This window comes from Cynocephalus volans, chromosome 12 (assembly GCF_027409185.1).
Source record: "Cynocephalus volans isolate mCynVol1 chromosome 12, mCynVol1.pri, whole genome shotgun sequence".
Classification (NCBI taxonomy): domain Eukaryota; kingdom Metazoa; phylum Chordata; class Mammalia; order Dermoptera; family Cynocephalidae; genus Cynocephalus; species Cynocephalus volans.
In genome coordinates, this window is record NC_084471.1 from 25,151,603 (window position 1) to 25,177,404 (window position 25,802).

Below are 25,802 nucleotides of genomic sequence, written 5' to 3' on the forward strand. Positions count from 1 at the left end.
TATATGTGTCTTGCTAACTTTCCAGTGGAACACTAGTCAGTCCAGATTCTACTTGCAAGTTTCCCAAAAAAGAACAGTGATTTTCACCAGGTTAGTTCAAATAGTCCAATCTTTATTTAGGACTAAGCTATCAACTCCATCCCCCATCTCCCAACACTTCAGTTAATGAATCTATAAATATATCTGTTTGGTACAACCATTATAAATATAAAATGTTTTTATGCCTTGTTAATTCAGAATCTAAGAATTAGAAAGCGCAAAGTAAAAACTTAACGGTTGAGCAGAAACTGATTAGAAAAATAAGTTATCTCATTACAGATTAATTCCTCTTACAAATTTAGATTCCAACAGCCAATAAAAGCATGGTCCTCAAACAGAAGAAAAACCATACACCAATAATTAGAATATTTTCAATTATGTCATAGGAACATCAAGTGAGTTTCAATGATGAAATGGAAAAGGGATGTTCATTCACAAATATTTAACTTGTTGTAACTCCAAGAATAAAACACACATACAACATGTTTCTGGAGACCACACAAAACTGTTCAAATTTAACAACTTTATTGAATTTGCAGAAGCATTCTACAGTAATACATGTTTAAAAATCACATAGCACTTAGTAGGTACATGTATACATGTACATTTCAGAAGACAAATAACAAATAAAATTAGTCCTAGAAAGCTGCAAAGATGGACATATATAATATGGTAATGACTAGAAAAGTACTCAAAGGAGCATATTCTGTTATACTTAAGACTACTATTTTCCATATAAATGCAAAGAAATTTGATTATCAAATGCCTCTATAGTTAGACTCATCTTACAATCATAGTAATGAAAACAGAGGATAAATACACTGCTTTACGTACAGACATACAGACACTGGGATATAGTTCTTTACGGCTTTAAAAAATAATAATTCAAATTTGTTTTTTGTGCCTAGATTGTTAAGCCTAATCATCCACGAAATATAATATTCCTTGAAAGAAAAGTATTACGTTGTTAAAAAAAAGCCCCATCTTTCCAGTGTCTAGTTCTTCTTACAAACTAGAGTGGTAGTGCACACACACTATCCCAGAATATCTATTATCATCTAGAGCAGTGTTTTGCAAAGCATGGTCCATGGACTGTCATTGGTCCATAAATTGTTACCAAGTCCCTGAAGAAATGAGGCACTTGCACCAGAATGTAAACCAATATCTTGCTTTCACTATCAATAGCATTTTACTACAAAAAAATCCTGTCAGTGACCTAAAAGTGTCTCTAGATTTAAATCCTTGTGCATGCTTATCTTGTCTGTGGCTCAGTAACAATTTTTGGACTGGCACTCTGAGCTGCAATGATCTAGAATAATATAAATGATGTTGCCAACATGAGTAAACATGAAACGAAAGAAAATGAGAGCAAAAATGTGAACAGATTTTAGAAAGTAGAAAGATACTTAGATGGGAGTATCAAAAAGAATGAAATCATTCTTTTGAATGTGTTAGAACTGTTTAATTCCATCCTGGGTATAAAGGAGAATGAGTATGGTACTATCAAAAACAGTAAAGACTATGCTCATTATTTCTATATTGTAATTTGATGCATAGAAGCTTAGCACCTTGAAATTTGGCCCAATCTAGAGACTAAAAAGACGTTAAAATAAAAATTTTGTCATAAAAGTACCTGAATTTCCTAGAAAACCTTCTAAGCTCCCCATACCAAAGACAACATAGATGCCTTTGTTCTTAACTTTATTACTGTTTTTTCCCATGCTTTTTAATTACTTTGTATACTTCTCCTCCAAATAATGTTCCACCTTTAAAGGGAGCAACAGTCAGCTTATTCTTAGAAGCTGGATTAATTTTGCAATTCTTCAGCCAGAGATGTCGGCGACCTACAGTGGAAGATCCCATGGTATGGGCAGCCACCTTCACTTCATCAAATGCAGCTTCACAAAGAAATGAGGCTGCATCATATGTTTTGCTTAGAATCCAAAGTGCTTGGTGTGTATGACTAGGATCAGAGCTAAGAATCTGTGCAGCCTTACTAATGTCTGCCTGCATAGCTTTAGCTACGAAGGCTGTGTGGGTTGCAATCTGTAATGCTGATGCTGCAGCTTCATATGTTCTACAGAGTGCTAAGTCCAACTGTTTACCACAAGACTCAGTGGAGGTTGCCTGAATACCTGCTGGTGGAGTGGCTTCAGAAATAAACCCGAGGATTTCATCATCTACTTTTGGAACTGCTAATATCTGTGTTGCCTCTTTGGAGGAAATCGGATACTTATGTGCCAATGAAGGCAGCTGCCTGTCAATTTGCTGCCACTCCTCTTCAATTACCTTCAAAATAGATTCATGGAAGGGAAAGGATAGTTCTGAGGCATCTATTTTATCCAGCTGTGATTGCTTAGCCATTTCTATGCCTAAGGTAGCGAGTGAATTAGAGATAGCAGTTTTGGCAAAAGAAGACAGTTTAGAGCCAGGTGGATTCTGAAATGCTACAAAGGAACTTGAATCCCTTTCCTCTACTGACTTCTCATCGAGTCTAGGGAATTTTCGTGGAGGTGACAGGGATTCAGTTTCTTGAAAATTAGATTGACCAATTCTCTTCCATATGTTTTCTACATCCAGTAGGGGTGCAGAGTTAGAAGTCCCAGGCAAACTACCTACCCCACCCTGAACCAACAGATAATTGACATAATCTCTGATTGCCTGAGCAAGTGGTGGAGAAATTACTTGTGATCTCTCAGACTCTTCTAGTGCTTTCCTTTCACTGGAGAGAATCGACTGATCTGAAATATGGGACCTCTCAGAACATAATGGCTGAATTCCACTTTTCTCTCCACAGTAAATATTTTCTATGTCTTTATAGCAAGTAGTGGTGGTTTCTTTACTCAGTGAAGGAGAGGCTGCAGTAGAGACCAACATGGCAGCGAGTTCATGCTGAGAAGATGACGAAGAACTTTTCTCTAAACACCTACCACGGCTAGACTTGGAGGAAATAAACAAATCTCCTCCAGACGCTAACTTCTGCAACTGTCCCCTGCCAGGCAAGGTTGTGGCAATAAGAGGCTCCCTAGGTGGGTCTCCCTTAGAAGTATGTACTTTCTTAGCTGCCTGTAGTTCAGTCCTGCCCAAAGGAGGACGGGTGGAGATTTCAGGAAAAGAAATGTCCTGAAAAAATCCACCAGAGGGAGTAGTTGGAAGTTCAGAAAAAGGAACAAAATCCCTAGTGGACTTCGCTTTCTTGTGTTCTTTCTTCTTTCCTGTAGAGGCAAAAGAGGCAGGAAGTTTAAGCATTACTTGTGTTTAAGCTGATTTTATTCTTTGCCTCCTTGCTAAAATAGTGCTGTTGAAGAAAAAGACTCTATATTTTATACTCTGAACAACCAATTTGGCAGACTATGCCCTGGCAGGTAATACTCATGAAGACATAAGCAATTTGGATCAAATTAAATAATCACAAAATTAACAAACAAGTCATTAAAAGCTTATAAATATCAGGTTGTACTTATAATAATTTTTAAAAGGACATTTATTTCATGTACTATTCTCAAAAAATAATTTAAATATCATGGTCAAATCTTCTTAAAATAGTCTACTAAAAATATGGTTAAAATATTCGCTTTAAAGTTGCCTTACATTTAGATTATCTATCAAAAACTGTAAACGATGTAAATGCCTATTAACAGAGAACAGAGAAAATATGCCCTATTCAAATGCTAGCACTAACTACAGGGAATAAATCACATGTATATGTAATAACCAATAAAATTAGATCTCAAATACATAACATGGAGCAAAGAAAAGCAAGTGAAAAGATTTACCATATCATTTATATAGACTTTTAAAAGTACAAAATACCATGAATTAGACTGATGCTTACACAAAAGTTTAAAAAACAAACTGGAAAGATAAGCATCAAATTAATGATAGTGGTTGCTTCTGTGGAGGTGATAATGGGAAAGGGGTAAGTGGCGGGAACTCTGTCTTTACTTGTAGTACTTATTCTCTTAGAGAAATGAGATTTGGAGCAAAAAAAGATCAAGTTAACTGGCGATTTTAGGTGATGGAAAATTAGACCTTTGTACTTTTTTGTTTCTTAGAAACCCTCAACAGAAAGTATTTAAATCAAATTACCGGGAGAATTACTCTAATGATACGAACAAATATTATATATGTTTTGCCAATATTGTCTTCAATTTTACCTTTTCATTTCACCAGAGTTGAATTTTAATTTAAAACCTTAATTACATATATTTGATTAACACCATTTAATATTTTACCTTCTTCATTGTCACTGTATCTGTCAGAGTCATTACTTCCATTCTGCCTTGTATTTTCTGCTGAAGAAGAAATTGTTGGCAGAGGAGTAGAAGATCTTGATTCTGTCCCTTGTTCCCTCAGTTTCATCAACTTTTTCTCATATAACTTCCTGGTTGTTCCTAAATTGAGGCAGAACTTGCTTTAGTACTTGCACTGTCTTATTTAAATTTAGCCCAGATACTATCGTTAGCAACATTGTATGCTTAAAACTTTTTCACCCTTTCCTTTTTTAAACTTAAGTGTTTAAAAATAGTATGTAATATACTCTTTTCTAAAATTGGTGTTTTCTGGGTTTTAATAAGTGATTACGTTTCTTTTAATAGCATGAAATACACAGTAGACTGATACAGGTCTTACTGTAGAAATAACCTACTAAAGAGCCATGTAACCTGAGTATTTTTGACAAAGTCTTGGACTTTGTATAGCTATGTAATAGTACTTGTCTATGAAGAAAAACCTTTTTTATAAACAGATTATACCCCTCTGAAGAATACTAAAAAATTAATACTAAGAAATTAATAAGCCTATAAACAGCCATTCAGTTATGGAGAAAAGTTCCATAAGTCACATTTAAATATAACTTCTTTGCAGTTAAAATGCCTTGTTCATGAAAAACACAAATTACAAAAAGAAATTATATACCAATTAGATAGCAAAGCAAAACTGATTACAAATTCTTAACACATTTCAACATCAATGACAATTTAAAACTGAAAACCTTTATTTTGTTTTACACTAGCAGTCCTTTCCCTTGATTTCTGTAAGATGAGTAAAATGACAATGATTATTTTCTAGAAACAACAACACATATCTATAAATGGTTATATAAGTAGTCAGCTGGTATACCAAGTTGTAATTTAGTGTATGCTGATATATAACACACATTTTTCAGTGTCTCCAAGTTGTAATTTAGTGTATGCTGATATATAACACACATTTTTCAGTGTCTCCCTTTGGAATTCCAAATGAAAAATGAAAAAGGTATCAAATGTCTATTGGTAACTATATTAATAGGCTTATTTCTATCTGTTTGGAAGCAGTATATTAAATAAAACAAAACATTCTAAATCCTGATTTGCAACTATACCTTATAGCAAAACCCAGCAAACTTCCAGTGTTCAAAATTTTACACACCTTAAACAATCAAAACTTATTTTTCTCATCTTGAGGTTAGTACTGAGACCCTCCAAAACTAAGGGATAATCAACCTTGCAAAATCATCACTCAAAAATAACCCAACGATGGTGTATTTAGTTCTATGTTTTCTTTTCTAAGTTTGTTCTTTAGGGTATAATTCTTGAATTCCAATCAAGACAGGATGCATTAATGATAACTGAAAAAGGGTCGAATGCTAGGAAATGAATAACCTGAGCTATGTTAACAACTCAAGTCTGTCACTAACTTACTGATTTGGATGAATTTAGCCAGGTACGTTACCTCGGAGTTTCCTCAACTGTCATGTAAGACAATCTCTCTCCTCAAGTAGTATGACATGAGCACCATATGAAACAATCTCAACAAGAGAGGTAGTTTTGGAGATTATCTAGTTCAATCCTCTCACTTTATTTCCCTCACTTAAAGAAACTAAGGTCCTGGTCATATAAATGATTGATGAAAGACACCCTAAGAACCCAAACTTTGACTACTAGGCAAGAGGAGATAACAATTTAGGACCCTGCTTCATAGAAAAGACATTTAAAATTTTATCCACTCACCCACAATAGGACCAGGATTCACTCCATATTTCACAAGCTGATCCAGAAGATCTTCGTTAGTGAGCTCTGTTACGTCTAGATCATCTTTATCTTCTTGTCTGGGTTTATCAGTTTTCTTTGTGGCTTTCTGTAAACAAAGTCCAATTATTTCCACATGAGTTAAAAAGTGATCATTTACTACATAAGTAACACTCTGTATACAATAAACATTCACCTCCAAGTTGATTTGTAGTTATATTAGGCCTAGTAATTTGATTAAATTAAAAGCAACCCATTATTTAAAGGCACTTTCAAAATTCAACTGTAATTAAACAAACCTAATAGTCAAGCAAGTAACTCAAATTTTAAAGACATTACTGTTAAAATAGTCAATTTTGGATTACCTATCTAAAGAGGTGGTGATGAAAGGAAGTAAAACAAACTGACTTTGGATAACATTATATGAGTACATCTGTATTATAATGAATTTTATGCTTGTTTTCTTTTAAATAACCAAAAATTATACTGCATTTCTTTTTTCTTTTTTTTTGGTGGTTGGCCAGTACAAGGATCTGAACCCTTGACCTTGGTGTTATCGGCATCACGCTCTACCAGTGAGCTAACTAACAGGCCAACACATTTCTTAAAATATATAACTCCTGATGGCAAGGGAGATAGACTGGCATGAAAGTTGCAAAGTTAAGCCAGACTGGGTATAGACTTTTTCATCCAGATATCTGTAAACACAATTTACTATTAACCACTTTTGATAATCCTTAAAAGTTTAAACCAGGGCTGGCTGGTTAGCTCATTTGGTTAAGAGCATGGTATTGATAACACCAAGATCCAGGGTTTGATCCCTGTACCGCCCAGACACCACCATAACGGTAAGTCTTTTTTTTAACGGTAAGACTTTACCATAGAGGCTTATACTCCAGTTAAATATAAAAATGATTTTCTTTAAACAAGTATATCAGAACTTAAGAAGCCAAATGAATACTCTCCTTATCACATAATTATTTTAACAGTCAGTTTATGACCCCCGAAGGAAGTCTGACAAATTTCCTGGTTACATACCACCTCTGATACAGCTTAGTCACCAGATTTTGTTTTACATGGTCATTTCCTAAGAAAAATCAAAACACAACAAACTTTAAGAGAAATTTCAAAAGAAGTTTTTAAAATAATTTAAGCAATGGCAGTATGTATTGGAAAAACCATATAAATTTCCAAGGTTAATAAGTGAAGGGAACAAAAGTATGAGAACCTTTTAAAACTGTGGCACACAGCCTTATAAATGCCTCAGTAATCCCAGAAAGCATCAGAGTACTGGACAAAAAATAGAAAGTACTGTTTAAACAATGGCCAAAAACATCTATCCAAGTCAATTTAGGCCCCAATTACTATTTAAGGCAGAAGAGTTAATGACACATCCTAGAAATATTTTATGAAAATGGCTAAAATTATAAAGTTGTATAACTGCGTACTTTCCAGTAATGCGGGGGGGGGGGGGGTTTAGGAGGGGTGGGCACTGGCAAGGCAATATTTGGCCATGTACTAGAATTTGTTATTAATAAAAATTTGAAATATACACTAACAAAACTGCATCTTGAGTGAGATATGTCAAGCAGGATTGAAAAGGGCACTCCACGGGGATTCACAACAGTCCTTCCAGCCCAGATTTCAGAAACCCAGATTAACAGAATGGCCCCAGAGAATCCAGACCCTTTTACCAACCTGAATGATTCCAGCATGAACTTGATACCATGGGATCCAGCTAGTCCCATACCCCTGATGAACAGAATGCCCCTCGTGACTCCTCACACACTTTAATCAACATGGGTAAGTCCAGTATGCACTTGATGCCACTGGATCAAGCCAATTCCACATTATGGAAGACGCATCAAGAACGTACCACATTCACTCACAACACAAATAGTATGAAGAGCTGGAGGCTCTGTTTAGCCAGACCAGGTTCCCAGATAAAAATCTCCAGAAGAAACTAGCTTTGAAACTCAACCTACTGGAGTCAACAGTGAAGGTCTGGTTCAGGAACAGGTGATTCAAATTGAGGAAGCAGCAGTAGCAACAGCAGCAATCACTAAAACAACCAAAACAAATCCTTCTCATCGAGCACATCCACCAGTCCTTATTCTTTTTCCTGTGGTTTCAGATTTCCACAGCTCCCTCCCACCTCAGATCTCAGGCTCTTCCAATCAAGCATGGGACTCTGTCTTCACTGAAAGTTCCACAAGTGGTTTTCAAATGCAAGATCCTCAATTGGAGAGGCTAGTGGCCTCACTTTCTGCTTTGTACTCTGATGTCTATGACAAAGCCCAAATCATAGAACTGTACAGTTTTCCTGACGAGGATGAGATATCCAGCTCTTCCTTCCACTATCTATATCAGTATCGCTCATTCACAAGGCCCCAGCCAGAAGGACAGGGTTCCTTCTCAGTGCTTTTGCTGGTCCAGCTGTAGATCTATCTCCGTCACAAACCTGGTCCAGTAGGAGAAGCCAAAACTAGTCTGGTATGACAAGCCAAATCTTTGCAGCCTATAGTCGAAGAGACAGCTTGGAATTCCAGAACACATCCAGTATGGTATACTTTGGATTTCTCTGATCAAAGTTTAGTAAATACCATACAATTTAGAAAACAGATCTTCCTACCCCTTGACTCTCTTCTTTTCTTTGTCTGATTTTTAACCCAAGTATCTGCGTTAGTATCACTTTGATTTCCATGGAAATACTGTAAAAACTAGATTGTTTTTACAAGTATAGCTCAGCACTACACAATCAGCCCCACAACCCTTCCTGGGGAGAGATCCTTCTAGTCCCTTCAGCCAATAAGACTCCAAAATTCCCTCTTCCCAAAACTATCTTGGACTTTTTAAAAGAGGGACAGCAGTTTTATGGGGTCATCCACTTTTAATGAGAGAAGGTTATAAACTTACATCTTATTTCCAGTCTTTAGCTTTGGGGTGTTTTAAAGGGAATTTCTGGTCAAAATTTAAGGGGAAATCACCACCATCAATAGCTTTAATATAGTACAAGGGCCCAGACATAGTAAGAGGTACAAGAATAGATAAAACAGATTTCTGAAGATGGGACAAGCTATGGTTTGAATGTTTGCCCCCTCCAAAGCTCATGTTGGAATTTAATCCCCAATATGGTATTTGAAATGGGGGGCTTTAAGAGGTGATTGGATCATGAGGACTAGCCCTCATGAATGGATTAATTCTTGGATTATTGGTTTAATGGGTTATCAGGGGGCTTTATAAGGGGAGCAAGTGACCACAAAGAAGTGCTCTTGCTCAGTCCTTGCCCTCGGATGTTCTGCACCACTTCAAGACTCTACAGAGGCCCCACAGGAAGAAGGCCCTCATCAGATGTAATCCCTGGACCTTGGACTTCCCAGCCTCGAAAACTGAAGAAATTTCATTTTTCTTATTTAAAAAAAAAAAAAAATTGAAACACTTCATATAAAGCAAGATTGAGAAATTTTTTTTCTAATATTTTTGCTAATAAGAACAATTATGTTAATTCAAGCAAAATCATTAATAAAAAGATGGCTGTGAAGTTATGGTGAGGATACTTTCAGAAGACTTTAATATACATATATTGCATTGAAAAAGAATTATCAGGATCAAATCTTGAAGCAACCCACACTTTGATGTGAAAATAGTTGCTTAGAGTCTAAGAGTTCTATATTTTTAAAGCCTTGAATTCTTTAGAGATTTATTTTAATCGAACAGACCTAATCCTGTTAGTAACCTACTTGAATTTTCCCCAAAAATGTGGACAGGCTGGCGAGAAAAAATCCACTATATAACATAAATATTTTAAATAATGGAAAAACAGTCAATCATATTACCTATAGATAATCCCTGCCAACGTAAGAATGTTCCAATTTTACTATCAAGATTTCCAACTCCTTGCAACAGCCTGAGATTTTCCAGAAATCTCTTTCTTTGGCACTCACCACATTAAACCTACTTTACTAATTATTTGTGTATGTGCTTTATCTTCTCCAAATAGTAAACTCCTTGAGCAACAGTCTCCAAGTCTGGCTCATCATCAAAATCTCAAAACTTATTAGAAAAGTTACCCCTATTTTAAAAGGTCTTATCCCATTCTGACTCAAACTTGAGCTTGAGAATCTGTATTTTTAATGTGTATCTCAGGTGATTTGGATGCAGCATTTAAGTAGGCAACAGAAAGCAGATTTATCATACTCAGATAGGCCTATCAAATCGAAGTAGAAAACCAACTCCCTTACATTTCCTTCAAACATAATGAAAAACTTCTGCTTAACAAAGGAATCTTTAAATAAAGGGCCAATAAATTTGCAGAAGGTAAGTCAAATAGAGCAAGGGTTCCTAATAGTTTCCCTGACTTATATCTGTATGGACAAAAGTTCCAGAAAAGTAATGTCATTTTATAAAAATCAAATTTAATAAGAATAAAAATTGGGAGGCAGATAGTGTGGTGTACACTATTAGCAAGCCAACAGTTTCAATCAGGAAGAAGGAAGGAACCATTAGTTTGTACTGATTTCTGCCTCCAAAGAATTTGTTCCTTTAAGTAAATCACTTAATCTCTTAGAGTTTCATTCAACCAAAAATATTAAGTACTACCATGAGCTAGGTGGCAATGTTCTCCAGTTGCTTCCCAGCTACCAGAAGATCTCTAATGTCTCTTTCAGCTTTAAAATCCAACAGTTCTGTGATACCACTATGAGCTACTCTAATTTCCCTAATTGCTGAAACAAAACATTGTTATTATAAAGTAGATATTATTGAGCACTGTGTATGCAATTGTGTTCTAAGTACCTTATATATATTAACTTACAGAATCCTAAAAATCATATGAGATAAGATACTACTATCCCCATTTTATAAGTGAGGAAACTGAGGTCCAAGACTGCACCGCTAACTCAGGAAATCTACACACTATGCTACATAGTAACATTTGAACAAACCTTATACATCGCTTTCACATATTCATTTCGTTGATTTCTGAAAACTATTATCATAGTAACTTTGCATTATATTGCCCTTGCATTAAAGACAAAAAATGTTGAATTCATATGTTGCAATAGGTATCAATTACTGAGTACTAGACACTTCACATATGCAACCTCATGTAATCCTCAATCTGTTTACAAAGCAATTAGATTTTCCTATACTCCAGGTGAAAACGGAGGATCTGAGAAGGCAGTGTTCACGGTTCAAGTTTATCTGAATAAGCACCAGACCTAGAATTTGAATCTGTAACTCTGATTGAGAAGATTGTACACTTTACACCTTACTATACAGTAGCTGGTCAATTTATGATTTAATTAACATTAACTGTCGCTAAACTACTTTTTATACTGTTCTGTTCCAAGTCTTTAAATATCTCCTGTTAAGAATTCATAATCCACCAGACCAGACCATTCAAGTGAACTATGCTCCAGTGGATCCCAAATAGCTATACCTTCATGCTCTGCACCTTGGAACAAAAAGGCAGATAGCTGACCCTGTAAATGTTTATTTTTGTGTCCACAATCTAGGTAATTTCAACACCCCAAATCACTCGTATCATCAAGATCAATAAAATAAGAGCTTAGAAATAAGAAAACAAAACCAAAATAAAATTTTTAACATGCAAATTTTTGTCGTTTCACAGTAAATGAATCTAAGAGACCATGGTGGAGGCTGAAATGAAAGTTCTTTTTTTGTGTGTGTGTGTGTGACAGGTAAGGGGATCGCAATCCTTGGAAGGGTGTGGTCCGCACAACGCTCAGCCAGTGAATGCACCGACCCTCCCTATATGGGATCCGAACCCGCGGCCTCCGCACTGGCGGCGCCGCACTCACCCTAGTGAGCCACGGGCCCGCCCGAAAGTTCCTCTTTTAATTAAAAATATTCCTCATCAAGGTCAAGGGTTCAGATCCCTGTACTGGCCACCTGCCATACATACATACACACACACATACAACATACACACACACATACATACACACACACACATACATACATAGGAGGTACATGCCATGCAAATATTTAATCTTGGCCAAATTCTCATGTTTGATTTGGCTTTCTCCTAGATTATAAATATTCTTTAAGAAATGTGACGATATATTGTTAATAAAATGGTGCTAAAAGTAACTAAAACATAAAATATAGTACATATAAAAGAATCTGACATATAGAATATTTTCACACATTATAATGCCCTACAATTCTTTTCTGGTAAATTCAAGATATTTTTTCCTATGCCAGATAAAAGTATCTATCAGACTTTTAAGTTAAATTATTACTCACTTTTACTTAACGTACTTTACAACAGAAAATGATGCTACCAACTTACTACCAATATTAACTTCTTCAAGTTGCTGGCACAATTGAGCCCAGGCAAGGGTATTCACCATTGAGTTCTAAATACTCAAGGTAAAGAAGACATTTAAACCTATGGTTATAAAATATTCTCTATATGGGTCAAACCATTAAATGAGACATAAAGGGCTTAGTATGCCATTGGCCATTGTAGGTCCCCTTAAAAAAAAAAAAAAGTTAATTCCATTCACCCCAAACTTATTTGCATGGTGCTGACCATCTTGAATAGCATAGGTAATCTGTTGAGGTCAGATATGAGTAAATAACAAACACAATCAATTAAAAAAAAAACTAAGAAATTAAATTATTATGATGGTGAACTGGGTCTGCAGAAATCGCTCTCCAGTAGTTAAGAGCACACGGTTGAAACTAAAAAATGTTGGATAATCAATCTGAGATTTAAAATTTTTACATTCAGATCTTCTTATCCCCAAAGAACACAGGGTAGATTCCGACATAAACTCTCCTTTACAAAGTTGCTTTAGGAAAAACAAAATCGAGATGGTTGTTTCTGTTATCAAAATAAACAAGAATAATCCTATTGAAAACATACCACCAAAGACTTCAGGAATACATTTGCACAGAAGACCAATATAGGATTCTACAGAAGAACTGTTTTTTTCAGAGTGCTGACTTAAATGGAAAATACTTTATTTTCAGCCGAACCTTTACTGAAATAGTTTGAATACTACCTTCTTTTTCAGAGTGGGTGGGGAAAAATGGGTAAGGCATATGCTTTACTTCAGAAGTAAATTTCTGTTTACGGAATAGTAAAACAGCTTTCTTCAAAATCCACGAAAACAAGACATCAGAAACAATGAGGTGTGGTTGGCCATTCACTGAACAAACATTCATTTGGCACTACTGTGTGCCAGACACTGATTTAAGACATTTAAGACTTTCAATTTATCTAAAGCCCTAAGATTTTCAATTAAAATTACATGTGTGTGATTACATCTCTGTCTTTCATTTCCACATGGGTAGTGAGGAAAACATTAGATTTTTAAAAATTAAACAACAGTGTTGTAAAGCTTGAATGAAGCAACAGTTTTTGAGTTTTGCTAGTAGTGAATAAGTAGCAACAACTCCAAATTCCACATTCACTGTATCTTACAAAGCACTGTATGTTACGCCAATCACTAGTTTTTACTACGTTCTGATTCGAACTATGTAACTCGGTAGATGCAAACCAACAAAATAGCACGGAACGAGAAGCAAACTATTCTCAAACAAAATAAGCATTTGCTGGAACCAATCCGAGAATTAACCGGTATCAGAAATTCCAAATTGCAATACTGATACATCAGAATGTCACAAAATAGAAACACTTTTCCTAATTCCGAAGTCTTTTTTTTTATTAAGCAAAATTTACCAAAGGGGGGGGCTGTTAACCCAAACCCTTAATAATCAGGATTTTAAAATATTTGCCTATGATAAGCGCGTAAATGCTCCTTATAGAGTAAAGCTGCCCTGTCAAAAGATGGCCTGTTGCTCGAAGAATAAGACAAATAAGAAACTAAACGGTTCAAAAAGCCCTCCATAAGCAAAAACACAAAAAGGCGGGAACTTTATTTCAAATTTTGGTTAAAAATTAGTATGTCACAAATTGCCCTCCAGGGAGCGCTCCGAGACTGTTACGAGTCATTTCAGTTAATAAAGCGGGAAAGCGCTCGAACTTCACCTATAGCGTTTTAGGACTGACCCACCAGAGGCTTTCGAAAAGGGCTCGGAAGTACCTGGTTAAATATCCAACCCCGCGGCCGGTGACCAAGGATCCCCGAGTCATCGCGCGGGGCCACCACCCGCGCGCACATCAACGACCGCAAACACAAACTTCACACCTCCCAGACACACAACGTCGAAAGCCTCGAGCCTGCGCTCCACCTCCTGGTCTCTCCTCCCCAGCGCCCTCCCCTTGCAAGGCTGCAAGCTCGCGGCGAAGGAGCTTCGCGATCGGGCGTGGGGACAGCCCCGCCATCGAGGAGGCCCGAGGGGGCGCCCCGGAGGGAGGGGCCGCGGGCGAGCGCGCGTCGCAACCGCCAAACGCACGCCTTTGTGGCCCCGGCAGGGCGTCCTTACCCTGCCGACGGTGGCCCGGCTCCGGCCCGCGGCAGAGGCCCCGGAGCCGAGGACCGGGGTGGGTTCGCGCTCCTCGTCGCTGGAGAAGTCCGGGGGCCCCTTGCTGTTGGCGCCCGCGGCGAGCGGCGGCCGGTTGCGCGGCGTGAGGTGCTGCAGGTAGAGCTGCACGTAGACGTCTTTCCGTTGCTCCCCGGCCGGGAGCGTCACATTGTTGGCGACCAACTCACTCTTCAACTTGTCTTTCGTCAGGACCGAGGGGTCTTCCAGGAAGTCCGGCATCTCCGGGATCTGCGAATCCCCTTCCCTGCAGCCTTCCCAGCCGCCGCTCCCGCCGGGCGCGCTCGCTCCTGGCCAGGGGGCCGCACTGCCGCCTCCGAGCCTCACGGCTCCCGCCCGGGAGGAGCGCCGCGGAGCCGAGCAAAACTCGCAGACACAAAGCAGAGCCCGAGCCGGACACAAAAGCCCCCCGGCGCAGAACTACGGATCAAGTGCGGCCGAGCTGGGAGCTGCACCAACCCCAGCCCACACACTACAGGCAACGGGAGAGCAGGCAGCTTCGCCCACGCCCCAAGAACGCGCCCCGCCATTGGCGGGCGGCGGGAGGAAGCGCGGCGGCGATTGGCGGGACGGCTCGCGCGGGTTCCATTAGCCGTGGCGCCGAGCGAGAGGTGGTAGAAACGCAGTTTAAAAGCCGCTCGGGCGGGAGCCGGGGCGCTCGCCTGTTTCTGTTCTCTATTCTCCACCCTTCCCCTTCGACGCTGATAAGGGGCCCGTCGTACAGCTTTTGTGCTTCGTTTCCTCTCCCTCCCCCTGCCTGAGGAGCAGCCTTCCTCTCGGGAGCCGGTCACCTCCCGCGGGCCGATGCCCGGCCAGCTGGAAGGACCCTCGGCTGGGCCTCCCTCCCTCGCAGGACACGGGTCCACCGAAGAATAGCCGCAGCCTTGCCTTCCCGAACGCTAGCCCTGAAGGGGGAGAAAAGCGAGGCATGTCTGTGGGCGCTCCTGCTCCCTGACTTGATTTACTTTGCGGGGAGGGCAGGGAGCTAAGTCCCCCTCTCTGTGCCCGCGGACGCTTCTTTTGTTCCTGAAATTCAGGGAGAGCCAGACCTCTGCTACTGGGCACTTTACACTGCGTTTGGATTTGTGACAAAATTGTATTGTTAAATATACCATTCGCTTTTGACCCCAAAGACGGGAGCATTTCTAGGTTATTTCATTTGAACAGTTATTTGAGGCTCAAGACGAATCCGTGCGTGTATTTCTGTTGAGAGCCGTCTCTAGGTTAGACACCTTAATTTAATCAAACCTAAGGTTTAGTATTATAACAAAATGAAACGGGACATTTAGGAACGCCTTAAGGGTTAATTTAAAATAACTGAGGTGGTGCACACCAGGTTTTACTCTTAGAGGAAGCCTAATCAAATCCATATTACTGATCCAAGTAAAAACCTGATAGACTCAGAAATTTACTGCAATTAAAATGCCTTCTTGATAACAAATACCGTAGATGACAAATACTTGTATTTCTTACGAATATATATGTTTCAAGATGCTTTATTCCAAGAGAGGAGAGAACCTGATCTCGGATTTAGGGTGTCTTAATTCTAAGCTCCAAACTATGCTTTATAAGCTGCTTAAAAAAAAAAAAAAAAATGTTTACCTGACTTCTACGTGGTTGTTTAAGCTGGAATAAATTTAAAACAAGCGCCTTCGCTGAAAATGTTTCCTATGAATTAAGCCGTTTTATTTTGTTCAAATCGAGGAGACATTATTTCTTGAAATGATGGATTATTTTCCTAGAGATGATTTTATTAAATTTTACTAATCTTTTCTAAAAACCTCAGGATTCATTATATATATTATATATAATATATATTTAATATATATATTTTATATATTATATATTATATATGTATAATATATATATTTAAGCAATAGTCTTATGATCAGTAATGCAAATTAAAAATTGTATTTTAGTTAGCAAGTCATGTTGTAGATTTTTATGATGCCTTGTGCAAGTTACTCTTTTTTGCCTCCACAGCTTCCCTAGGCACATAGGGAAGTGTTTTATAGCAAGTGTTACCTCCGGAAGGGGAACTGAGTTGAGAGGCAAAGGACCATGATTTTGCAGTGATTGGTAACCCCAGTAAATTTAATGCATGTGGGATTATCCCAATCTGCAATGTGCGTGCCACAGTTCAGTTATTTCTTCCAGTATAGTCTCAAATTATAAGGAGCAGAGTAAAGAGCTTTATCTCTGCAAGGATAAAGCATAATCAGTGGGTCTGTTAAACTGTATTTGAATTAGCAGAATATCCTGTTAAATTGTTACTTTGCTAGTTGAAAACTTTGGCTGTAGCCTGACTATGGTAATAATTTTTAAGAGGTAGATTTTGCTGTTTGCTGGCGGAAAAGAAGCAGTTACCAGGGCTAGATCTGATCTGACTAAGGTGTTGTATGTAGTAATGTCTTTAGGCTCTGACAGCTGCCCTATGGTAGTAGATCCTTGAGCAGCTAGGTTCCTGAAGAGGATCCTCAGAGGAGGAGGCATCACTGATATTTAAAGATAATATTCTTCTACCTAAGTTTTTGAGCAGAGTACAATGCTGAAGTTAATAAAAAAAAATCACCTGTTGAATCTGAAAGTTGTTTTAAATAGACAATATGCCCTACAGGCCAATATTCAAGATATGATTCATAAAACTGCATTCTAGATGCCTGAAATTAATGTTCCCTAAACAAAAATATCATTTTCATTCTCTTTCATTAATTAGCTTTTTCTTATCCCTGGGCGCTATCAATAGGAGGTTACTTGCAGATTCTACATTTCTCAGGAGATGTGGTTGATGTCATAAGTTATCAGTAAGGTTGCTTTCTTTTCTAGATCTTTCTAATCAATCATGAGTTATAAAATTCAGACTTAGAATCATCCTAGATGCTCCCAGGTATATCCCCAGGAGCACTCTTTTAAGTGATGAAGATAATCTTTGCTTTTAACTCTGCTGTAGAGATCCAAAGTAGTTTTTTTTGGCAGCTGGCTGGTAAAGGGATCAAACCCTGGACCTTGGTCTTATCAGGACCGTTGCTCTAACCAACTGAGCTAACCAGCCAGCCCCAAAGTAGAAGTTACTTTTCTTTCATATTCTACGTACATTAAGGCCAAAAGGTTGGGCTACAGAGTTTGGGTGGCCTCTATTCCTGATTACTACTTCCAAACTATTTCTCCTCTTTCCCCTTTCAAAAGCATTTGAAGTTCGTATCATCTGGCGAAATCCCCCTCTACTATCATTTACCAACCTCCTGGCCATTCTCCTTCAGAAATTATAGAGCTTCTTACTCTAAGTTTTTCTCACCAGCCTTCTTGTCTACATTCTACATGAATTTAACTTTCTTGTGGTTGACCCATGCGACACCAAGAGTTGGCCTCTTAGACCTTTGACCTTTTTATCTGCAAGAACTTGTTGCTCTATTCCATTTTATCCACTCCAGTGGCAACTCCAAACGTTGTCATCAATCACAGCTTTACCTTCTAAATCTCAATTTCAAGCATCCCCATTGTAAACCACTAACTTGTCTTCCCAGTTTATTGTACTCTCAATTACCTACTCAAGACCTCTAATCTGTTAACCCCAACACTTTTTAAAAATCTTTTGTCCTGCTTCTGCCATCATATATAATCATTTTCCAATTCACCTGTCTTAGATTCCCTGATAAATTTTTGTGATCACTCTTGTGCAAACATTTTCAACTCTTCTCTCAATATTTCTCTTTCTTGCTTGGAAGAACCTCAACGCTGCTTGGGCTGAACTTTCTCACTGCTTGCATTTAAACAGCAAACATTGCTGGAGACAACTGATACAACTGGCTGACTGGTTTTAATTCATGACCTCAGTCCTCACAGGAGCACTTGAACACTGGCTGGCAATGTTATCATACCTTCACTTCTGTTATAAAGAAAAATTAGGCAAATTAAATTTAACAGAGTTTAACTGAGCAAAGAATGATTCAGGAATCAGGCACTCACCAGAACCAAAATATGTTCAGAGCGACTCGGGGGCTGCCGCATGGTCAGCTAAGATTTATAGACAGAAAAAGGAAAGTGAGGCACAGAAAATGGAAGTGATGTACAAGAACAGCTGGATTGGTTGCAGTTGGGCTTTTGCCTTATTTGAACATGGTTTGAACAGCTGGCTGCCTGTGAATGGCTAAGACTCTGCTACCTGTTCCAAGAGTGAGTTACAGTCTGTTTACACATCAAGTTAGGTTACAGTTCACCGTGTCTGAAGAAACCTTTATGCCAAAATTAATTTGACACTTCTCTCTTGAAGTCTCTCACATCTCTTTCCCCCATCTTTTTCCATTTTCATCTGGTGAACTTATCTCATCCTTGAGAAAATAGAAAATATTTGCAAGGAATCCTTCAATTTTAGACTGCCAAATCTGCAGTCATTTTCTCTTGTATCTTTGTTTTTCAATGGAAGACATGTCCTATCACAAGTAAATGTCACTATTTGTACTCTGGTTCCCACACTTCTGTCCTTAAGGACTTGGTCATCTCCTTTCTCATGCATCAGTAGTCTCTCTATGGGACATTCTGACCAAAGAGTGAGAATATCAAGACTTTAAAAAACTCATATCCCTGTGAAATTTTCTAAATTAAAACAAAAGACTTAGTGTTGTATTTTGTGTTACATTCATCCAATATAAGACAATTATCTTTTTTTTTTTGAAACAGGATTAGACTTCAAACAAACAAACAAACTCAAAATACCATAGTATTGATACCTAAAACTTTGAGAAACAGTGGGAAAATATTTCCATGTGAAGCCATACCTTAAAAAAAAAATTGATACAATTATTTGAAGACTTTTCATAACTTTACTTCCTTTTTTGTTATCTTATGTTCCATAGCTTTTTTTCCCCTTGTTGGCATGGGGATCTGAACCCATGACCTTGGCATTACCAGCATCATGCTCTCCCAAGTGAGTTAACCAGCCAGCTCCCATGACTTTTTTTAATCACTTAGATGACTGCCTCCACTCTCCTTTTGAAGTTCTTTATGTTAACATACAGCTGACTTCTTTGTTTTTCATTATCCTGTTTTGCATAGCATTGGTTATTAACTTAAGGGTGTCACCTCAAAGAGAGCAGAATAAAAGTGATATCAAAGATTGAGAAGCCAAAAACCTTAAAAAATGTTTATTTCCTTAAGCCACTTGGAATTTATTCTAAAGGTATAATCAAATGTGGAGTTTATAAAGATATTTTTGCATCATCATTTTATAATGGTGAAAAATTGAAAATTCAAATCTTCAATGATAAAGAACTTATAAGTTCTTAAGGAACTTATGGTATATCCACATGATGAAAATCATGGTCATGAAAATCATGTCTGGACATTTATTTAAGAATATGAGAGAATGTTCACAATATACCATTAAGTAATAACCAAATAGAAAAAAATGGAGAACCATATTATTAGAGTAAGATCTCAGTTCTATAAAGAACATATATATAGAAGTGTGTGTGGATATGTATATATTTTAAAATATGTATGAAGAAAAAATACTATATTAATATACACGAAAATGTTTGTAGTAGTTCCTGCTGGGTAGTGGGGGCACAGGCGATTGTCATTTTCTTATGTTTTCTGTATTTCCCAAATATTCTACAATGAACACATGTGATTTTATAACCACAAATATTTTTCTTTTTTTAAAAAAATTGGGGAATCACTTGCTGTTGGGAAAATAGAATAGTTTAATCAGGGCCCCTCGCCTTGGGTCCGGTTGGGGGTGGTGCGGTGCATTCTTTGTAAGTTGTGTGTGGGTGGAGTTAGTGCGTCTGTGCGGTGCCGCCACCTTGACTGGTGTCTAGTTGCCTTGGGCGCTGCTGCTCACATCCATGCTTTCCAACCTATGGCTCCAAGGCCCTTTTGGCCAGTTACCTTGCTCGAAGACCTGTGTGTGAGGGATCTGGTGACCCAGCCTGGCGTGTGAGGGGTCTGGTTACCCAGCCTAGTGTGAAGGGTTCATGACCCAGTCTGGAACGGGCTTGAGGGGTCTGTGAGCTCCAGACCCAGCCCTAGTCCAACAATTGGCCCAGTCAGCAGGATACAGGCAGGTAAAAGAGTGCGACAATTGGTGACATTGGCAGGATGCTGACGTAGCACAACTTGCCTTCTCAGAATTCAACATCTGCCTTTCAATTTTGCATATTCCAAGCTCCATTTTATCAGTTCATCCAGAGTACGTAGGTCTTAAGTAACAGATTCAAAATAATCTCAGAAGGCAAAGTTATTAAACAGGTGAAATAAATGTTCAGAGGATTCTGTAGTAGTGGATAAATCTTCTTGGAAGAATAAATGATAGACTGGAAAATTTTTAGTGAAATAGAACAAAACCACAGAGCTATAAAGTGTCAGGATTTGGGAATTCAAACATGTAGAGGCCAAGGGAAAACATCCTCTTCACTCCTGAAAGTTCATTTAAAAAATCAAATGTCAATTTTGGATTTTGGATTTTAGCCATCCTAACTGGGGTGAGATGGTATCTCAGTGTGGTTTTGATTTGCATTTCCCGAATGCTGAGTGAGATGTTGAGCATTTTTTCATATGTCTGTTGGCCATTTGTACATCTTCCTTAGAGAAATGCCTACTTACTTAGCTCTTTTGCCCAGTTTTTAATTACGTTGCTTGTTTTTTTCTTGTAAAGTTGTTGGAGTTCCTTGTATATTCTGCATACTAATCCTTTGTCAGATGTATATTTTGCAAATATTTTCTTCCACTGTGTTGGTTGCTTTTTAACTCTGTTAATTGTTTCTTTTGCTGTGCAGAAGCTCTTTAGTTTGATATAACCCCATTTGTTTATTTTTCCTTTGGTTGCCCGTGCTTTTGGGGTCATATTCATGAAGTCGGTGCCCAGTCCTACTTCCTGCAGTGTTTCTCCTATGTTTTCTTTAAGAAGTTTTATTGTTTCAGGGTGTATATTTAATTCTTTAATCCATTTTGAGTTGACGTTAGTGTATGGTGAAAGGTATGGGTCTAGTTTCGTTCTCCTGCATATTGATATCCAATTCTCCCAGCACCATTTGCTGAAGAGGCAGTCTCTTCCCCAGTGCATAGGCTTGGTGCCTTTGTCAAAGATCATATGGCTGTAGGTATGTGGGTTGATTTCTGGATTCTCTATTCTATTCCATTGATCAGTGTGTCTATTTTTATGCCAGTACCATACTGTTTTGGTTATTATAGCTTTGTAGTATAGTTTAAAGTCAGGTAGTGTTATGCCTTCAGCTTTATTTTTTTTGCTCAGCGTTGCTTTGGCTATGTGTGGTATTTTTTTATTCCATATAAATGTCTGGATAGTTATTTCCATTTCTGAGAAAAATGTCTTTGGAATTTTGATGGGGATTGCATTGAATTTGTATATCACTTTGGGTAGTATGGACATTTTCACTATGTTGATTCTTCCTATCCAAGAGCATGGGATATCTTTCCATCTTCTTGTATCCTCTCTAATTTCTCTCAGCAGTGGTTTGTAGTTCTCATTATAGAGATTTTTCACATCCTTGGTTAACTCAATTCCTAAGTATTTTATTTTTTTGATGGCTATTGTAAATGGGCAAGCTTTCTTGATTTCTCTTTCTGCATGTTCACTATTGGAGAAAAGAAATGCTACTGATTTTTGTGTGTTGATTTTGTATCCTGCTACTGTGCTGGCGAGGTTGCAGAGATAAAGGAACTCTCATACATTGTTGGTGGGACTGCAAAATGGTGCAGCCTCTATGGAAAATGGTATGGAGATTCCTCAAACAATTGCAGATAGATCTACCATATGACCCAGCTATCCCACTGCTGGGAATATACCCAGAGGAATAGAAATCATCAAGTCGAAGGTATACCTGTTCCCCAATGTTCATCACAGCACTCTTTGCAATAGCCAAGAGTTGGAACCAGCCCAAATGTCCATCATCTGATGAGTGGATATGGAAAATGTGGTATATTTACACAATGGAATACCACTCAGCTATAAAAAAGAAGGAAATACTGCCATTTGCAATGACATGGATGGATCTAGAGAGAATTATATTAAGTGAAACGAGTCAGGCACAGAAAGAGAAATACCACATGTTCTCACTTATTGGTGGGAGCTAAAAATAAATAAATTCACACACACACACACAAAACAAAAATCGGGGGGGGGGGAAGAAGACATAACAATTACAATTCCTCGAAGTTCATACGACAAGCAAACAGAAAGGACATTGTTGGGTGGGAGGGGGGAGAGGGAGAAGGGAGGGAGGTTTCGGTAATGGGCCACAATAATCAACCACATTGTATATCGACAAAATAAAATTTAAAAAAATCAAATGTCAAGATTTTAATATTAAGAAAAAGCATAACATTTTATTTTTAACATGCTGGGGAGGGACAATGCATAAGAAAATCGGAAGAGAGTGTCTTGCCAATAACCCAGCCGGGTATAGAAACATATACCGTCTTTCATGAGGGGAGGGGGGTAGGAGGGGGGGATGGGGAATGTAGACAATTCTTTTGAGAGACAGTGTATGATTATTAGGGAATGAGCCTGAGAGGCAGATATTATCTGTCTGTCCAGGTGTGGGGAACCTCCCGTTCTGTTGTCTCCAGGGGTTGAACTTTCCTGGTTATTGGATGAGATTCCTAGGGTAGGGATCTTAAGACAATTGCATTTCTTTTGGCAAGAAGTTTTCTTAGTCAGATAAGGAAATTACAGAGAAAGTTCCTACCTGCTCTTGGGGTGAGGTGAACAAAGCATAGTTAGAGGCACCTTGATTCTGAGGTTTATTTCTGAGGCCTTTTAATTTTCAAAGCACTCAGCATGCCAAAGCGCCATATTTTGGAGAATAGTTTTCTGTGCCCCAATACACAGACCTATCTATTCCAGAGCCTTTTCCCACACATTATCCTTATGAAATGACTGTAGAAGATTAAATAAAAAATGAATTGCTGGATTTTAGGTCATTCTAACGTTGTAGCAAGTCAGCAGATGGGCTATTCTAAAAAACTACAGACACCCAGTCTTGGAAAAGAAGTTGGGTCCTGTGAAGTGATAGTTTTAGAGTTATATCATGTATATATACTGCTTTGCAACTTAGAAAGCATTTTGATGTATTTTATCTTATTTGATCCTCTTAACAACCATGAAGAAAGTGGGACCTCCACTCCTTGCTCTGTAGGCCAGAAGTTCTTAGGCTTGCATCAAAATCACCTGGAAAGCTTGTGGCTGGGCCCTACCCCAGAGTTTTCTGAATCTGCAGTTCTGGGATGGGCCTGAAAATTTGCATTTCTAACTTGTTCCCAGACTGCTGGTCCGGAACAGCTCTAGGGCATTTTTCAAGTTCTTTGTGAAGCCAGATCTTCTAACAGTCTTGAATTTGCATTGCCCACAGAACAAAATCTACATCATTTAGGATGGTACAAGGTCCTGTGTGATCTAGCTCCTTGTTTACATCTCCACATTTATTTCTCTCTTCCTCTCCAGCCATTCTAGAGAATTAGTAGTTCTCCAAGGAACTTGTATTAGTTTGCTAGGGTTGTCAGAACAAAATTAAACAACAGGTGTTTATTTTCTCAGCGATCTGGAGGCTAAGAAGGCAAGATCAAGGTCCTGGCAAGGTTGGTTTCTCCTAAGACCTCTGTCCTTGGGTGGTAGATGACTGCCTTCTTGTGTCCTCAGGTGGCCTTTCCTCTTCATGTGTGCATCCTTGGTGTCTGAACATTCAATCTCCTCTTATAAGGACACCAGTCAGATTAGATTAGGACCCACACTAATCATTTTTACTTAATCACCTCTTTAGAGGCCCTATCTCCAAATATAATCACATTCTGAGGTACTGGGATTAGGGCTTCAACATATGAATTTTGGGGACACATAATTCAGCCCATAACAGAAGCCATCTTCTTTCTTCTCCCTGGGACTTTTGCATATACTGCACACACTTTTATTTATTTATTTATATTTTTTTCCAAAGATGACCGGTAAGAGGATCTCAACCCTTGGCTTGTTGTTGTCAGCACCACGCTCCGCCAGTGAGCTAACCGGCCATCCCTATATAGGATCCAAACCCGTGGCCTTGGTGTTATCAGCACCACACTCTCCCGAGTGAGCCACGGGCCGGCCCGTGCATACACTTTTAACAGTACTTACTTGACCTTAGCTTGGATCAAGCATATTATTTCATTTGTACGAAATCATATTTTTGTGATGTAGCAGAGTTAATTTCCCTGTTTTAGCACCCCCACATCACTCTTTCATCTTTTTTTCATCATTTTTATCTACTTTCATGGCACTTATCCCAACATATTATGGTATTTGGTGGCTTAAAATACCCATCTCCTGCTGCCCCCCCCAAAAACATTTTTACTCAGCATATCCTCAGTGTTTAGCACAATATCAGGCCTATCCTAGTTGGCAGTCCATAAATATCCATTGAAATAGATGATCTAATTTGAATCCAACCAAACAGGAAAGGAATGAACAAATTATACCAAATGAAAATTCAATGCCCAGATACACTGCTACATTATGTTGAATCATAAGAAATTAGTATTTGATATTTGCAAAACACTGAACAGAAAAACTCAGGGACTTTTATGGAACATATCCAAAAAGCATCTAAAAAATATTACTTTCTCATAGTTTTGCTATTCATTTTTTGTTCAAATATTTGACACATACCTGTAAGGCACTATTCAGTACTAAGCGACCTGGAGCTTACAAAGGCAAATGAGTAAGCTTTGCTCCCTTCTATCACAGAGATTAATAATCAAAAGTGGTATGTGACTTGTCACCACTCGCATGAATTGGTGAAAATACAAAAGGCGCACTGGTCTGTCACTTAAATCCAACGGCTAGCACATTCTTTCAACAATTTGTTTCCATCTTTATTATCTAACATTTATTAAAGAAGGGGATCTGGACTCAGTTGCCTGGTTCGGAATCTGGGGTGATCCTTGGCAGGTCACTGTGTGCCACAGTCTCATCTGTAAAAGTGGGATATTAATCATGCATCGTAAGTTTGTTTACAGTGCCTGGCACATGGTAAGATCTAAAACTTGTCAACTATCATAATTTTCAAAGTTAGAAACTGCACTCGGTTGTACTTGCTTTCAAAAGGTAAAAGACCTAAGTCTGTTTTGGGAAAAACAGCTGTACAGCTGGTGGGGGATCATTATTAAGGAGTGCCCCCCTGTTCTACCCCACTCTGGGCTCTCCTTTCCCTAGAGGGCTGGGCCCTGTGACTGGGCTCTGCACCCCAGGCCACTTTCCTTCCCCTCCAGTAATATGCCCAGTTT

The 25,802-nt window shown here is 38.5% G+C and overlaps 1 protein-coding gene and 1 pseudogene across 5 annotated transcripts in view; one reads left to right on the plus strand and one right to left on the minus strand.

The window, feature by feature from the left end:
* The window catches only part of TMPO (thymopoietin), a 32,231-nt gene extending 13,679 nt beyond the window's left edge, over window positions 1-18,552 (minus strand). For 2 of the 5 annotated variants that reach the window (XM_063074841.1, XM_063074840.1), the window contains exons 1-3: window positions 14,469-14,828; window positions 6,030-6,156; window positions 4,275-4,433 (exon numbers count right to left, since the gene is read on the minus strand). In XM_063074841.1, the coding sequence (XP_062930911.1) occupies window positions 4,275-4,433; window positions 6,030-6,156; window positions 14,469-14,747 (565 nt within the window). In that variant the 5' untranslated portion in view covers window positions 14,748-14,828. Of the gene's footprint in view, window positions 1-680; window positions 3,255-4,274; window positions 4,434-6,029; window positions 6,157-14,468; window positions 14,906-18,491 lie in introns of those variants that run through there. The other 3 variants (XM_063074838.1, XM_063074839.1, XM_063074842.1) reach the window with 3 other exon arrangements.
* Window positions 7,629-8,632, plus strand: LOC134360920 (arginine-fifty homeobox-like; annotated as a pseudogene).
* Window positions 18,553-25,802: the final 7,250 nt, after the last annotated feature.